The sequence below is a fragment of the Tetrao urogallus genome, assembly GCF_951394365.1.
Source record: "Tetrao urogallus genome assembly, chromosome: 5".
NCBI classification, from domain to species: Eukaryota; Metazoa; Chordata; class Aves; order Galliformes; family Phasianidae; genus Tetrao; species Tetrao urogallus.
The window spans coordinates 5,270,103-5,286,825 of NC_136818.1; the positions used below are offsets into that span (position 1 = coordinate 5,270,103).

The 16,723-nt window shown below is 45.5% G+C and overlaps 1 protein-coding gene across 1 annotated transcript in view; it reads left to right on the forward strand.

Annotated features, from left to right (window-relative positions):
- Window positions 1-14,830: 14,830 nt before the first annotated feature.
- Window positions 14,831-16,723, forward strand: part of LRP8 (LDL receptor related protein 8) — a gene marked incomplete at both ends in the record, with an annotated part of 150,672 nt that continues 148,779 nt past the window's right edge. Inside the window, 2 exons of the mRNA XM_079535977.1 lie at window positions 14,831-14,900; window positions 15,581-15,700. Of these exons, the coding sequence (XP_079392103.1) occupies window positions 14,831-14,900; window positions 15,581-15,700 (190 nt within the window). The remainder of the gene's footprint in view (window positions 14,901-15,580; window positions 15,701-16,723) is intronic.

Below are 16,723 nucleotides of genomic sequence, written 5' to 3' on the forward strand. Positions count from 1 at the left end.
AAATATTTAATAGAGCCACAGACAGAAGATTGATTATTCAAAAGGTACAGCAGAAGAGTTTACACAATTATTATGATGTAATGTCACTCTTAGAGAGAACGTAGAGCTCATTACCACCTCTGAGAGGAAGGCCAGGATGTGAGCTAATATCCATCCTTATGCTTAATTAACCAAGGAAAAATATCAATAGGTGCATTTTAATGTCACATATTGTATGGAAATACAGTTTCTAATTTAATGCAGTAAGGTCTGTGGATATGCCCATCCCATACAGATTGCATCTAGGCCATTAAATAGGAAGGATGATAAAGCAGGGAAAGAAAGGCTAATCTAAAGCAGTTTTCTGCAACTTTATCAGAGGTGTGCTGGTAGAGATCATCTGTATTTCTGGACAACTGTGCGTCCAGTTTCATAAATAATAGTTTTGAAGGGGTTAATCTGTCATTCAGACTTTTGATTACAAGTCAGTGCTCCTCCATGATTCAGAGATAAATAAATCTCACACTGTTTTTTTTTTTTATCGTGAAGCCATCAGATCGGTAGTACAGTTGTAGAGTGGATGCAGCAAGGCATGTCTGCCCACCCCAGCTGGACAGAGTGCCCAGAGCAGCACAAGGCCTGCAGCAGAACAGCCCCTCTCCTTTTCACTGCCTTGAACTGCACTCCAGTAAACTGTGTGCTGCTGTTCCCTGGCAGGTCTGCAGTGGCAGGTTATTTCAAAGTCAGATATGCTTCAGTGGCATGGATTTACATTGAATTTCTGGGATGTCAACATTGCTGTTTGAAAGGAAATGATTTTTAAGTAATATCTGAGATGTTGTTCTTTTTTTCCTGCTGACTAAATAATCTATCCTACTTTAGTTATGTCTTTATTTTCCTACACTTGAGCTATCAAATTTGCATAGCAGATGCAATGCTTTTCACACAGTACATCAAACGTGTTGTCCATAGCAACATCAGCAATTTTGCTTCATGCTGCAAGCCTCCTGCATTTACCTGACTTCATCCTTCACTGTGACTTTTGGGAACTTTTATGCCAATGAAGCAGACATCCTTTTTCGATTTGATAAATCTCTCTGTAAGCGTGTGTTCTAGTCGTGAACAACACTGGGTACTCCTGGAAGCTTACATCCTTTATCTGAAAAAAGCGCAGACAGGGATGATGGTTACTCTTTTCAATCTCTAGCACAGTGATCCAGAGTCTTCAAAAAATGAAGTGAATACCAACAGGAGGGAAAGGAGTTTATGAGTTTGTGTTCTTTTCTAGTATCAGTGGGAACATCAAATCCTCCTATACATGGCCTTGTTCTTATCTGACATCACATAAATTAACAGCTCTACTGACAAGTAAATCCACTGGTGATATTAATTGTAAGGGTCCAGAGGAAACCTGCTGACAAGGAATTCTCTGAAGTGCTGTTTGTCAGAAGTGTAAGTCCAGGAGAGGATCACACCAATTGCACTCTTTCTACAAGCATCGGCTGCTGGAAGCAAGGCGCTGTGCCAAGAGGTTCCTTGCCTGGCGCAGTGCAGAGGTGATGTCCTCAAAGCAGCTGCCAAGGAGAGCTTCTTGTTTCAAGTTATTTAAATAAATTTGAGCCAGCGTTTTAATTTTTAAGTGTTCCTCCTTCCAAGGCTAAAACACATAGTTCTCTGATCATGTTACTGATGGCTGTATTCAGTCAGGGCAAAACACAGAAAATAGCAGCAAAAGGAAATATCATTAGACAGTAAAGGAAAAGTGGGGGGGGGAAAAAAAAAAAAAAAAATATTTGCCAGCAGGGCAACACAGTTTTAGGAAAAAAAAAAGTCATTTTCAGACCCATTAATATGAAATACTATAATGCAGAGGCATTTTGGTTCTCTTCTGTGAAAAGGTGGAAGATATGTAGATGGCTGAATACTTACAAGTAAGAGAATAAGCATCAGTCTGTCTTTTACAACATGTAATTGACTTTAAATCCAAACCCAGATAAACTCATCTTTGTGTGAAAAATTCATTGGATTTAAATGACTTCCAATTTCAACAAGCAAGTCAACACCTGTGCAAGCACATATTGTCCCAGGGGAGCATACACTGTAACATCATTCTGGACAGGTATGCTGACCTCCACTAAGCCCTTATGGCTTTGTTGGGAGCTTGGTCAGGGCAAAAGTCAGGCTTGTTGCCCATGGCACAGAAGCAGAGCACTCTAAGCAGGCTTTCTGGCTCCTGAATTGATCTCTAGACATCCAACTCTCTGATCTCCATCAACACCAGCTTGCCTGCTACAGTGCCCTGCTGTGCATATCCTTCTTGTGCTTCGTGCAAGGTAGAGCCAGAAATACTGCATCACTGGGCAGTAATGTTTCCATTAATGTAAGGGGGGATTCCTGGGGCTCCATATCCCTTTGTCTCGTGCTCATATGCACAACAGCCTGTATCTGTGTGGTGCAGAAGGATACATCTAGTGTTTGTTTTCCTTCTTGTGTAATAGGAAAGGTACCTCTAACAGATTAACTAGTGATCTGATGAGAATCCTCCACGCTTTCAGGCTTAAGCTCGTGTGATTAGTTAAATGACCAGTTAACAATACAGGGAAGTGGTATTGATGGATTTGGTTTTTTTTTTTGGTTTTTTTTTTTTTTTTGTTTTTGTTTTTGTTTTTCTCAGCAATCCTCTTTTATTTTGAAATTTGATATTTTCCAACAAGTGCTATTTCATAGAATCATAGAATCATAGAATCACTAAGGTTGGAAAAGACCTAAAAGATCACCCAGTCCAACCGTTCACCTATTCCCAATAGCTCCTACTAAACCATGTCCCTCAACGCAACATCCAGTCTTTCCTTGAACACCCCCAGGGTCGGTGATTCCACCACCTCCCTGGGCAGTCCATTCCAGTGCCTGACCACCCTTTCTGAAAAGTAAAAAATTTGGAGCAAGCTCAAAGCTGCTGTTGTGTTTCCCTACAGGAGCCCTACAGTAATGTGCAGAGAGGAAATTATCTGGCATTTCTGAGCTGTTCTTTCAGTTGCCTATGTGCTATTTTACAATGCAGGTGTTTGAGAAGATGGCAGCAAGAGGATAATGGAAGCTTAGCTGGAACCCTTCCCTTCCAGGATCCTAGGGCAATTCTCAAGGCACATGTTTCTAATTCATAAACTTAGACAATTACAAATGTGTAAGAGAGCAGATGCAAGTTGTCTGTGCACCCAGCTGGACTTTTTCTGTAGGAGCTATTCAACTCCTCAGGCAGTCTCCCACAGTTTGAGTTTGTTGCCTCAGTCTCATCTTCTTTTTTAACTGGGAAGGAAACAAAAAACGACATAGACTCATGATGTTCTCATTCCCAGCTCCATGTTCATTTGCATGCTGGTTTGTATCAACATGAGCTCTCAGCCAACATAACCAAGACAGATCTGCCATTTATGCACTCCAAGCTTCTCTCAGATCAGATATAAGGATGGACTTTGGGTACTTTATGTCAGGTCAGACACTGTATGTTCTACTTGAACCTTTACTTCACTAAAATATGAACAGAATGAAGCGTGCTCTGGAGGTAAATCAGTAGTGTGTAGTGAATGAGCGCCAAGAACTTTTGTGTTGCAGAAAGTAAAGAGCCTATAGCCACAGATGAAAGATCTACAGAAAGAAAAATGATGTTCTTGTGACAGTTCTTAGCGTGACAAATGAAAAGCAGAGAAATAGATGTTATCTCCACTTGTGCTGGAGAACTCTCATTTGATTCTGAGCATCCTAATTTGTCAAACAAAACTGGTCAAGGCTACTTTCTGAGTTTGTCTTTTTTTGTGGTACCCAGCTAAGATTCTAGGGCTGTAAAATGGATAACTGTTGAGCAGCCGCTGTTGCAGTCAAAGCCATTGGGGTCTTCATCCTGAATATATGAAGCACTACATAACAGTCTGACAACACAGCTTTTAAACACTTTGTGCTGGGTTTCAGGGTTCAGCTAGGATTTCTTACTCAGTACATGTTCTCCAAAACTGGCAATACTGTGCCCTTACCATCTCAGAAAGTTTATAGAGATGAATTCATTAGTGTCCAAAGCATTCATACTATTCTAATAAGCACCACAGAAAAGCCTAGGAAGAGATGAATAATTCTGTTTTCAAAGCAGAATCTGAATAGAGTGCAATAAATAATGCCTGGTGAGAGCGAATAATGAAGGGAAAATAAACTATTGAAAGCTACACGTTAGTTAAACATTGTTCATTTTGTGCACTGAATGAGGTAAGGATTTTATGGAAAAGAGCATGTGTGACACTGTCATTTATAGGGATATTGTGGTGCCTGTGCACAGAGCACATGAATTACTGTCTCACAGGCAACCACACTGTTTTATGTGCTTGATTAGCAGGCTTTATAATGTAAGCATAGCATAGTTTTATGTGTAATAAATAAGTTACGTGATCTCTTCTTCCAGATCAAGGCTCTGAAGCCTTTTCAGTTAAATGGTGTTAGAGTTACTCTATTCTTTCATGTGGGGAAACAATACGTTCTTTGAAATATGTGAACTATTTTCTCTGAAACTAAGAAAGAAAATGAAGAGTCAGCCCAGTGCAGGTATCTTACATGATGAATTTTATGAACGCTATACGTGCAAACAGAATTCTATCATGAAAGCACTGGGTGGGAACCAAGGCATCCATTGGTGACTCTGACATTTCCTGTCACACCACCGTTATTTAGGAATGTGGCGGTGGTTCACACACTCCACAGCAGCAGTGTCTGGAGATGCCAGACGAGTCATTTCCTTGGTGGAGTGATCAGCCTTGGTTCCTTTTGCAGCCTGTGCTACTGCTTCTCCCAGAAAGAAAAAGATGCCTGGTGATCTAACGGTCTCTGATAGAGCAGCAGTCCCATCGGCCTCAGGTGGCGAAGATGAATTGTCTGATCTCAAAATGTTTTCTTCTAAGCACATAGTGGTTAACAGAGAGGATTTCAAGGAGATTGTACATGCAGGACAGCACTGTGTATATGGGTACCTGAGCTAGGTGTAAGTGAATCACGTGAGGTGTTGCTCATGAGGTTGTTGTGAGGATGGACTTTGTATGAAGTTAGCTGCTGCCTGCATAAATATTATTGCTGGTAATACAGGAAGGTGTCACGAGGTGGTGGTCGCGGTGACTTCTCTTATAGCAGAAGACAGACTATTTGGGACTTGCTGAAAGTCATGGAAGAGTAAGCCAAGCACAACTGTTTCTTCCTTCTGATCTTTTACTTTGGAGACAAATATATGGCCCCAAGGTCATTGAGTAACACTTTCCTCTATCTATAGCAATAACTACAGAAGGGTATTTAAATTAATTTTTACTTTACAGCCTTTTTAGAGGGTTCTCTTCAGTTTTTGTCCACCAGCAAATTTCCTTTCTGCTGTTCTGGACTCAAGCTGGCTTCTTTCAAGATAAATTCTCTTAAGCACTGCTATCTCTTCCATCTGAATCCTTGTGCACTTGGGGGGAAAAAAACAACAACCCACCACCAACAAAACCACAGCATGTTGCACTGGATTCAGCTTTTAATCACAGAAATGCCACCTTGCCCTTTGAGCTCCCTTTCAAGATGAATGAATACTCGGAGATGACTAAAGCAAACGATGGGGCCTTATTTTAACTTGAGAACAATGACAATTTAAAATTTTCATAAGGATTCCAGTCTTGCTGGTTTAATTTTTCATAAGGGATTCTGCGTTTTTCATCCAGAGACTGGCAGAAGAGTCGTTTAACCTACCTGGAGAGACAAACTTTTGCAGCAGGTCTGTATCTAATTCATGTGTGAAAAGAGAAGGTGCCCAGACAGGTCTCTCTTAAGGGATTGTCAAGAAATACTATTTTTGCTGCATAAAAGTCAAAAGACTAGTTTTGATTTGCAGGCATACTGTACAGTGCTTTCAGATTCTTAAAATTTATTTGCAAATAGTTAAAAATGAACAAAGAATAAATAATAGAATAGATATGTGGGAAACAGACTTAAGAAAATCCATGAAAATACAACCCCACACTGCAGATAAATGCAGAGAGAACTTAATGTGCTGGATTTTTGTTAAGGGAAGACTTTGCTTTTACACTACTAGTTTGAGAAGAAGAGTTGGGTTGATGCAGCTCATGGTAAGGCTTTAGTGCTTGCAGAGCCCTATGGCTGGTACGCTCCCTGGTTGCAAGGCACTGCTATGGCCTACAAACCAGCCCTGCCTTCCCTGCAGCAGATCACAGAGTGCTCTGACCATCTGCGTCCTGCATATGTGACCACAGATGTGGAGAGAGGTCACAGTGCAGAGCACGGATTTATTGGAGCCTCCTCCCAGGGAGCATGCAACAGGAGATCATCACTGCATCACTCTCAGCTCTGGAGTGAGACATACAGGGCTGTTGGTTGCATTCTGTTCAGCCCTGTCTCATTTTTCTTCCCTCTCTCAAATGGGTCCTGCATAAATATTCCTGGCCTGGCAAAATTTTTGAGAGGCTAATAATGCTGTTAGACCCTTGATGAACATGAATAATAGCCTGTTTGCACAGCTGATAACTGAGCTGTAAAAACGAATCTGCTCCCAGATGAAACTTGACGTGCAAAATTTAAGCTTGGGGAGCAATTCTTTATATGTATTCTGAAAAAAAAAATAAATGATTATTCGGATTGCTTAATTTTTATTCATCCTTCAAATACAAAATCCTACAGGAAGGTCAACAGAGAGAGCTTTAAGCATAAAATACAACAAATGTTTAGTCTATAATAAAGTTGAATCTGCTCATTTTGGAGAAGAACAATGGCCGAGGGTCGAAGCTCTGGGTTCTGTAGTTGCCAGATGGGATAATTTCCAAAAGGGAATTTGGATGGTAATCAGTGTCCGCTGGGATCCATGCCCACTGCCCCGAGTCCTCGTGCCACAAAGGAGAGATTAGAGGCAGAATGAGAATGTGCAAGGCTGGCACGAATCAAAGGGACTCCCTGTAAAACCTATTACATCTGCTCTCTGAAAAATGCATAGAGAAACTGACAGTCAGGAAAATGCAGTTTTGATTGTGCTTTGATGGCTGGGAAGCTAAAATTTTGTGGGTGGGTGGCTGAGTGTAAGTCCATGTCCATGCCAGCTTTATTTGTCTGAGACAGGCAGAGTCAGGCTGGTTGTCTTTGTCCTTTCGAGACTTTCAGAGCAGCAGGATAAATAAAGGAATGAAATAGGGGAAATGAATTTATAGACTTTAATTGTCAAATTTTTCTCAAAAGGCCCAAATCTTGATGTTTTGTTCCATTGAATTTGTTTTGGCACAGCAAAGATAATATTGCAAACCTGTACAAAGAGAGGTGGCCTTAATGTCCCTCTGTGTCTTTGTGATGGTTGGGGGATTTACTGAATCGAATTTCCCTTCTGGACTCAAAGCAGGTGTTACTCTCTGCTGAATTATGAGATACAGACACTATGCCATGTGTTTGGGACGGACAGAGTTGGCTAGGATAGACCAAAACTAATGCCAAAGGTTTGGGTGGGAATATCTGAATTTCTCCAGTGTTCACTTTCTAATGGTAAGACAAACAAGCCTCTTGGCAAATTAAGTTTCAGGTGAGCTCCTAGGACTTGACGTGATCTGTCAGCCCCTGGGGCCTGTGCCCTCCGGCAGGTGAGCGTGCCCGTGCTGTGGGGATTAAGTCTAAACCAGCTGAATATGTGCTGCTTTAACCTGATCCCAGCATGGGCTGTGCCGTGTTCCAGAGGAATGGGAACCGCTGTGCTGTCCTCGGGCTTTCAGATCTGCTCCAGACCTGCATGGCTGCAGAGTGTTGCCCTGCTTCCTCATGGGGAGCACAGACCTCTGTCACAAGTAGCACGACCAGCCTTTGCTGAGCAGGGGACAAACCATCTGTGCTAATCCGACTGGCCAGCACAGGTCATATTGAAATAGAAAAATGATTTTAAGCTTAGACGTGTTTGGAGAAGAACAATGCTAAAGCTTTCTGAAGAGAGGATGAGATGAAGTCATGGCAGTGGGAGTGCTGTGACTAAGAACTGCTGTGCTTTGGCCAAGGACTGTGGGAAGCACTGGTGGAAGCTCAGACTGTTCAAGTCTGACAGGATGTGTGCAGACATGCAGATACACAAATACTGATCTTTGCCAGAGCCGCAGCAGAACCAGTGCTGAGGTGCAAGAAGGGTGGCAAATCAAGGAGCTGAATTAGCAGGAGGGAGATTTGGGGTTGATTTAGACTACTGGTAAAAATCTGTATTCCTTCAGGCTCGAACCACCTTGAGTAGAACTTAACACCTGTGGAACTGGGAGATGTTTGTGTTTTAGGAATGGATTGCAACTTACGGAGTATTTTGAGGGTAGGAAGGAAGGCTGTTTTGTGCTTCTAGAAACGATGCCTATAGGACATGTTCTTCTGAAGCACATCTATCACTTGATGCTTTACATGATATGACAAAATGCCACAGGGGTTCATCTGTCAACTGCTGTTGTAGCGGAATGATATAAGGGGCAGGAAATCTGAACGGGCATTTTGGAAACTTTGTTTAAAAGGACTGTAGCTCTGGGAGTGCACATACATTTCTATCACATACAAATGTTTTCAACTTCAAAGAAACAAGTTTTTCACAAGTTAGAAGTGTAAACAAGGCTGCACTTGTAATATGTATTACAATTTTAACGTGACTGTAATGAAACTGTTCATAGAGACACTCAGAAGAGTGAATGTTATCACTGATCTAGCACAGCACCTTGCAAAGCCAGGGGATACTCAAACATCAGGCCTACGCATGCAAGATGATAACTGGATTCTTCTCACCTGGAAAAAAGATCTCCCAGGTTTTTCCCTTTTGTTCCCCATCCTCCATTAATCTTGTGGGGGAATTTTAAAAACTAGTTTAATTTTACTCATTTCGAAAGACAAATAATTTCACTCTGACCAAGCTCAAATCTTTTATTTATGCTCAAGACTACATTCACTCTTGTTATTTAGGATTTAAAATTGATGAGATGGCAATATTTAATGGGATGTCTTTGAAAACCATTATTAAATACAAGCTGGTCAATCAAAAGAGAAAGCGAGGAAAACAACATTCAGAATCAGTTGATTCTTGAAAAATTGTTCTTAATGATTTCTCACTTTAAAAAGGAAAATAAATGTTGAGTTCCTGTTCCCTCATTAAGAGAGCAGCTATAGGAATTTATAGATTAGACAGCTCAGACTCTATCCACCACTTGGTGTGAAGTCAGAGGATCAGTACTGTCTCGAAAGCAAAATGGATTTTAAAATGTTCTGCTGCCATACAAAATCCATACAAATACATAGGTTGCTCTGAAAGTAATGCCTCCTATTTATTTCCAAGGAAACAACAGGTATGAAGAGCACAATAATACTGTTTGATAGCTCAAACTCTCAGCCACAAAACACCATTTTTTTCAACAGTCACCATCATAGCTTTTTCACCAGTGATGAATAAGAGCCTGCATGCCATGCTTGTAAAAATCCATACGGCTGTATGAAACATGGCTCTTCTTCCACATCGCTGTCACCACTGCTGAAACGCACCACCCACCGCCTCACTGTGCTCACATCCACTGTTTGGACCTGATAAACATGCAGCAAGCATCAGTGAATGTCAGTGGGTGCCACTTTTTCCACATTGCAGGAACTCAATTCCATGCCTTTGCTTCATGCACACTTCCATGCCAGGCTGCCCCTCTGCTGCCGTCTGTTACGTGGCAACAACAAGGAATGGGATATTGGTGGGAAGGTTCAACCTCTACTGCCATCCCACCAATATCCACCTCTGATGTCATGGGCCAATGCCATAAAATGGGAGGCACTACTTTTGGGGCAGCCATTGTATAATGAGAAACAGTCAATGCAGACATGATCCTCAATTCCCATTTGGGCATTATTTTCTCCTTGATGTTATAATTAATGCTAAAAGAATTTGCGTGAGCCATCAGGATGCTCAAAGCTTTCCGGAGGGCTGCTGGGAGCTTGGGGACTTTGCACGCCACAGAACCAGACCTTGTCCTGCTCCTGCCATCCCCACACAACACACTGCTGCCTTGCAGCACCTGGGCATGAACAAGCAAGGTGTGAGAGAAAAGTAGAGTGAGTGCCCAGCTTACTGAATTGTTAAAGAGGCAAGCAAAAAATCCAGGCTTCATGCTGCTGCTGGCTTCCTCTTGTGTCTCAGCCCTTTGGGAGCTGTAGAGCAAACAGCAGTCTGTGGTACTAATCTGCTGCCTTACAGCACTGATATACGGTCACTGCAGAGTTACACGAGACACTGTCAACTTCAGTTTTGCTCCAGTTCATGATTCCTTTGTTAGTATTAGCAGGATAAATAGTTTGAAGTGAAACATCTTGAAAAAATCCCACTGTACTTGTTACTAACTATGGCCTGAAGTCTGCATTTCTGTTCGCTTTCACGGTGATTAGTCACTGTACGACAGCAAAGAGCAGCTCAGTCTACAGCAATGCTCCTCCAGCATGCAAAAGATCTTGCCAGACACCTAATCCTCACTTTTTTTCTTCTCAGTCCCTTCGTTCTTACACTCATTAAAATTAATGGGAAAGATCCCTATTGTGACTGTGGGTTTGGTTGCACTCAAAGATCCATTGTCCAGGGATACTGCTATGGCACAGTGGTCAGCCCCGGGAGGGGAATGAGGGGCAGAAGCCTTCTGTGTTAACTCCTCTCTGGCTGAATAACAACTTTACCAATGGCCTGCAAACCATCCCGTGGGATGCAGGAACAAGAACGTAGTGTGGAAGATGGAAAAGGGCAATACCCTTCAGGAAGCTTTCCAGGGAGCTTTCACAGCATCTTCTGGGTATGCTATATGTCCTGGTTCATACTTGAGCTGAAAAGCTATGGGAAAGCAGGAGCAGACAGTCACAGTGGACAGTGTGGGCCTGAGGTTAGACAGACATACTTAATCTAAGTTTAAGAAAGTGGCTTTAAGTCAGGATTGCTCCGAACACCCCAAGTATGCACGAGTCATATGCATGGCTGAGATGCAGCCAGCTACCTGGAGGTGTCAGTGACTGAGTGATGTGGTGCATTTTGGACTGAAATGAGAGGATGGGTAAGGAAGTGGTGCAGTCTCATACCTGGATAATAATCAGCACTGAGCAGCATGGCAGTGTGGTATCACACTGCTTCTTAAGCTTCACTAAAGGGAAACCATCCCTAACTGAGGGATGGTTTGGGACAAAGATCAATAATGGCTATGGAAGCCAGAGAATCTGGTTTGCAGCACGGTTCTTGGATGATAAACCGATGAGTTCTGTAACGTGATTTAAGTCTGTGGGATGTCCTCCTTTCTTTAATAGGCCATGAGCTAGCTAAAAATAAGGATGTCATCAGAAGACTGTGTGTGTGCTAAGGGGGTTAAGTTGGCCTTTTAGGAAGCTAAGGTAAAGTCTCTAGGGCTGTCAGAAAGCCCTAGAAAGTGAAAGGGGAAGATGGATCTAATAGACAAAGTAGTTTAGGGCATGGGTTTTAAATAGGAAATGTGAAAAGAGCAAGCAGCTGACTTGGGGGACTGGAATCTTCTGGAAGGAAGCTGAAGTTGAAAGAGAATAAAAAGAAGTCAACAAACAAAAGATATAATACAAAAGATTGAACAAAGTATTTTAAAACAGAATAAAAATTGGGGGGAAAAAAAAGTGTAGAACAGGGGCTAACATTTAGTCAGATGCAAATAAAAAGATGACTTGGAAGAAAAACAGTACAGAATTAGAGCAGTAACTTGTTTTCACACCTGCAAAAGAGGCTTTATGCAAATGAAAGGTGGAATATTCTCCAATTTTTTAGTGATTTATCTCTAGCTTTCAAAATATCAGTAAGAGTTACAGGAAAAATAACTACAGCGTCCTTCTGTGGTACATAATTTGTTGGTGTGCTGTAGTAATTCTAAGAGAGAGAACAAACTTTAAGAGCTGGGGACAAGCCCTGATCAGTAGTGAACCTGCTCATACTCCACAGGGTTTTGAGCTTGTTTTGTTTTTCACTCAGTAGAAGCAGAAGGAAATGAGTTTTAGTTTCAGATGTAAGGCACAACACTATGTACAGTTTGAAATTCACAGCAGTGTAAGTTCAGGCAACAGCATTTTATTAAGAAGGTAAATAATATTGCAGGTACTGACATACCAGCTGGCAGGGACACGGCCGCTGGTACACTGGTTCAACTAACTTAATTAAAAGGTTTAATTTAAATATCTGTTTGGAAAACATATTACATTAGCATATCTAAAAGGCATGAGGGGATTGAGGGAATTAGATTTGCCAAGTTGAAAGACAGGATGGAAAAAGTCAGCCTAACGGACAGGGGATATCTTGGAAAGCAATTACAGGAATAGTGAGGGACTTTATTTTTTTAAATGTCAATTTGAAAGAAAAAAAAAAGGTAGAAGGACATTACAGTGTTGGGAGAAGAACAGTGGCCTGAAGGCTGTGTGTCAGTACAAACAGACACTTGGTTTCCACAGCTTGGAGAGTTTCAGAAGACAGACTGGAGACTTCCCAGGGGATGTATCCTACGTACACCTGTTCTTTCTCTTCCCTGAGGGTATCTATTTTTCCACATATGCTTTTTAACTTAGCAAAGTTTTAATGATAAAACAACAAAGCTCCTTCAGTTTTCCCACATTTGAGAGAGCTCTTTGTCGGGCAGGCTGTCACTCTGATGCAGGTAATGGGGCAGGGGAGGTCTGTGGTTACTGACATTCTTGACTGTGAACAGCAGTAAGTCAGGATGGTCTGATGCTGTCCTAAGCTGCCACCAGCACACTCAGGTTATTACTAGATGAAATCTGTTGCCCACCTCTCAGCACAGACAATGCTGGTCACAATGATGTGTGTTCTCAGTTCTGAGTAGTGCAAGTATTCCAGGCTTCAGATGAGGGACTCCTTTAGTATCTGCCCACCTCATCCTGCACAGCTGATCCTCAGCCCCTCCAGCTGCAGTGTGGTGAACAACAAAATGCTCCTGGGTCTCACACACCAGGCACAATTGCTTGCAGCATGTTGCTCAAGACAAACTCTTGGACTGATTCTGCACCTCAACCCTCTGCAAAACAAGGGAAAGTATCTGGGAGATGTGCAGAAGGTTCAAGCACCAGGTGAAGTTCAGCGCAATGCTTTTTACATGCTTCTGAATGACTTCTTTTGTCCTCCCACTGATTGGGGAGGTGTGTATGTGCACACCTGTGTGACTGAAGAACAAAAGAACCCACTGCAGCCAGTCTTGTAAATAGGACAGATTGACTTCTGTGTGTTAGATCTATGAATGACCTCAGCCACCAACCAGGAAATGCAGACTGTCAGCATGTATTTTGTGTACAGCAGTTACTGAGTGTTGTGTATGAGATACTGGACACTGTTTGGCCACAAATCAAATACAACTGTGCTGTTGCTTTACAGGCTTCCAGACTGGGTACAAGAAGCCTAAGTTCCTGTTCCAGCTGGTGATGAAGAGGAGAGCTCCTGGCAGAGATGGACCATGGGAGGTAAATTATCAATCTTAATTAACTGTTAGAACACAATGGATAAAATGAGATGTCTCTTTCATGCAACATGGTTTCTCTACCTTAACTTCCTTTAATTTCTCCAGTTTCCTCTTTGCCTCTGGGACACAAACGTGACACAAATCCCCCAGGCTGGGCTCCTAGGAGCCGCCTCAACGAATGGCCAGTAAGGGCTGCTGAAATCACAGCACGTCAGGTGTCATCTGAGCTATTTAATTAGAAAAGGTTTCTTTACGTTGCTTTCTGTGAGAGGCATGCAGCCAAATTAGCTTCTAGAAATTCAAAGTTCCGATATGGATCACACCAGATCGCTGCTGCCATCGATGCTCTGCACCTGTTTCATCCTGAATAGCTCCACTGCTGTCTTTGGAGCCACTTCCAGCTCTAATTTGGGAAACAGAAGAGGCCAGGAATTAGGATAGCTCTATCAGACTGCGTTTGACCCTCCTCAGCTTTGAGCAATTATTGCAGTCTATCCCACTGATCCAGCCAACACAAACGCGCTGCATTTTGCGCACTAAAGATCTGCCCAGCAGGGCTCCGATCTCTCCCAGCTGCCGGGGACACGGCGCAGCCAGCAGCCGGCCCTGCGCGCATTGCTCGGGCTCTCGGACGCTGCTCACCAATGACTTGCAAAAGCTCGTTAAAGGCACAGGTGCGCTTTCACACGGGGAGCGGTTTGAGGCAGATGGCAGTGCAGGGTTTGCAATCGAGCAATTGTAGCGCATCGGCACGTGTAAAATTAGTGCTCGATTCTTTTCTTAAACAAAGGCCTGCCTATAACCACGTTAACGCTGTTGCACTGTTAGATTCAGGTTACACCTGAAAATAGCTTTTCATAATTAAGCTACCGACACTCCTCACCCTCGCGTTTCCCACCGGCACTCTGGAGCCGGAGGACGGACGCATCCTGGACCGCAGCTCGGACATCTCAGCAGCTGCCGACCAACGCGAGGCTATGGCCCTCAGCGCACGTCGCGCTCGTTTCACCCATTTGGGCGCAATTACGCGCAGAGAAGCACAACAGCGCGGCCCGGGCGCCAGCCGAAGTTACGCCTCCGGGCCATTTAAAAGAGCAGAGTGGAGCTGGGTACCGGAGGACCGCGGACAGGAGATGCGGAGCCGCCCGCCGCCGCCACCCCGTGCCGGAACCGCGCGCCCGAGGCCGGTTGCGCGTGGCGGCGGCGCGCACGCGTACGGGCCCGCCCAGCGGGGGCGCGTCACGGCGGCGCGCGGCTGTGGGCGGGGCCGCATGCGGGCGGCGCGCGGCGGCGAGCGGGGCGCATCCCGCACACGGTGCGCTGCCACGGAGGGAGCGGGCAGCATGTGCCGGCCTGCGCTCGCCCGGCTGCTGCTCCTCCAGCTGCTGCTGCTGAAGCTGTACCTCGGCAAAGGTGGGTCCGGCGCGGCTCGGCTCGGCCGTGTGATGCGGGGAGGACGCGAGGGTCCCGCCGGCCCCGAGCATCGCCTCGCATTGCTGCTCCGTGCGGCGGTTGCGAGCGGTGGAGGAGGGAGCGGGGACCGCGTGCGCTCTTCGGTCGGTCGGCGCGACCCGAGCGCTGCTGACGGGAGCTGCCACCTTTAATCCCCCGCTGAGGAGATTTGTGCCTCGGCGAAGCGGCGCGGCGTCTGCAAAGCAGATTTGCTCCGTCCCTCCGTCCTCAACTTCGACCGGGTCGTTCCCCCGTTCCGGGAGCGCCGCCCGTACCGCTCATCTCTTCTCCTCGCGATCTGCCCCGCTGGCGGACGCACGGAGCGGTCCTGGCCTCGGTGCGCTTTTCCATTTTTCTTTGTCTTTTTCGTTTGGCGTTTAACCGTTTTTCATCCCCGGGTTCCTTTATCCCCCGCTCCCAATCCGGTGCACGGAGTACGGCAGCGGCCCTTCCACGCTCACACAAAGCAGCTCCGTGCACCGCCGTGCTCCCGCGGGGCGCATCCCCCCAGCCGGGCCCAGCCCCAGCCCCTGCCCTCCGCTGGTGGTTCCCGGTGCCGGTTGCAGGACCGACCCTGACCCGGGACTCTCCCGGCGGCGAAGCGCGCCCCGCTGACCCAGGCGCGGCCCCGTGTCTCGTAGGAGCCGTGAAGGAGTGCGATAAGGACCAGTTCCAGTGCCGGAACGAGCGGTGCATCCCCGCCGTCTGGGCGTGCGACGAGGACAACGACTGCTCGGATAACAGCGACGAGGCGGATTGCCGTGAGTACCGGTGGGGCTGGGGGTCGCGGTGGGGCCCGTAGAGCCCCGTACCGAGCCCGGAAGGGCGCGTTTCCTATATGTGCTTCGCCTCTTTTTTTTATGAATGAATGAATGAAGTCGCGCCGTGCCCGGCTCCGGCGCCCATTGGCTGCCGCGAGCAGCAGATCCGTGACGCGGCGCAGCTCCCCGGCGCGGCCCCGTTCCGTTCTGCCGCCCGCCTCGGGTACCCTGGGCCGCCCGCTTCGGCCAACGGCAGCGGAGCGCTCCGAGCAGCGTAGGCAGTGCCTTGAGGCAGCCGGTGGGCGTCCGGAGCGGGAGGGGCCGCGCGCAGGGCCAGGTGTGCACGTGGAAGCCATGCTTCAAAGCTTCCTGCAAGGTGTGGGCTGGTGTGAGTTCTGTGCTTAGATCTGTGTGTGCGTCTCTGATGGGCAAGTAGTGCTGCTCGGCAGCCTTACCCACGTCGTACTGATTGAGTCCCTGTTAATGTGTGAGAACAGAGCACATGGAGATCTGTGCTTCCAGTCCTGGGCAGGTGGCAGTCTTGCCTTTTCCTTTGGTGTGGTCCTGTGTGTGAGTGGCATCCAGTAACCTTGGGGGAGTTTGTGGGGCTGTGCTGTTACCATCTCACCAGGTACCAAATACTCTTGAGTTACTGTTGTAGAGTAATAGGCATTGAAAAAGCATCAGGTTTTAATTCACTCAACTCTTGGAAGCGTGTAGACTGTAAGAGTGTACAAAAAAAAAAAAAAAGTCAGTGGTTGCATGTTCCCATGCATGTAACTGTTAGCAGCATCGCTGACTCATCTGCCTGAGTGTGTTCTCAGTGCATCAGTTTGTGGAGAACTGGGATTCCCAAACTCTTGTTCACACAGAACTTTTTGATGCTGTAAGATAAAGCATAACATGTCTTTCTGGTGCTTTTGTACTCAGGGCTTGACAGACTACGCGTGCGTAAGTTTGTGATACGAAGAGTTCAGCAGCATTCAGATAGAAACGTGCTTTATGTGGTAACTTTGCTACCAC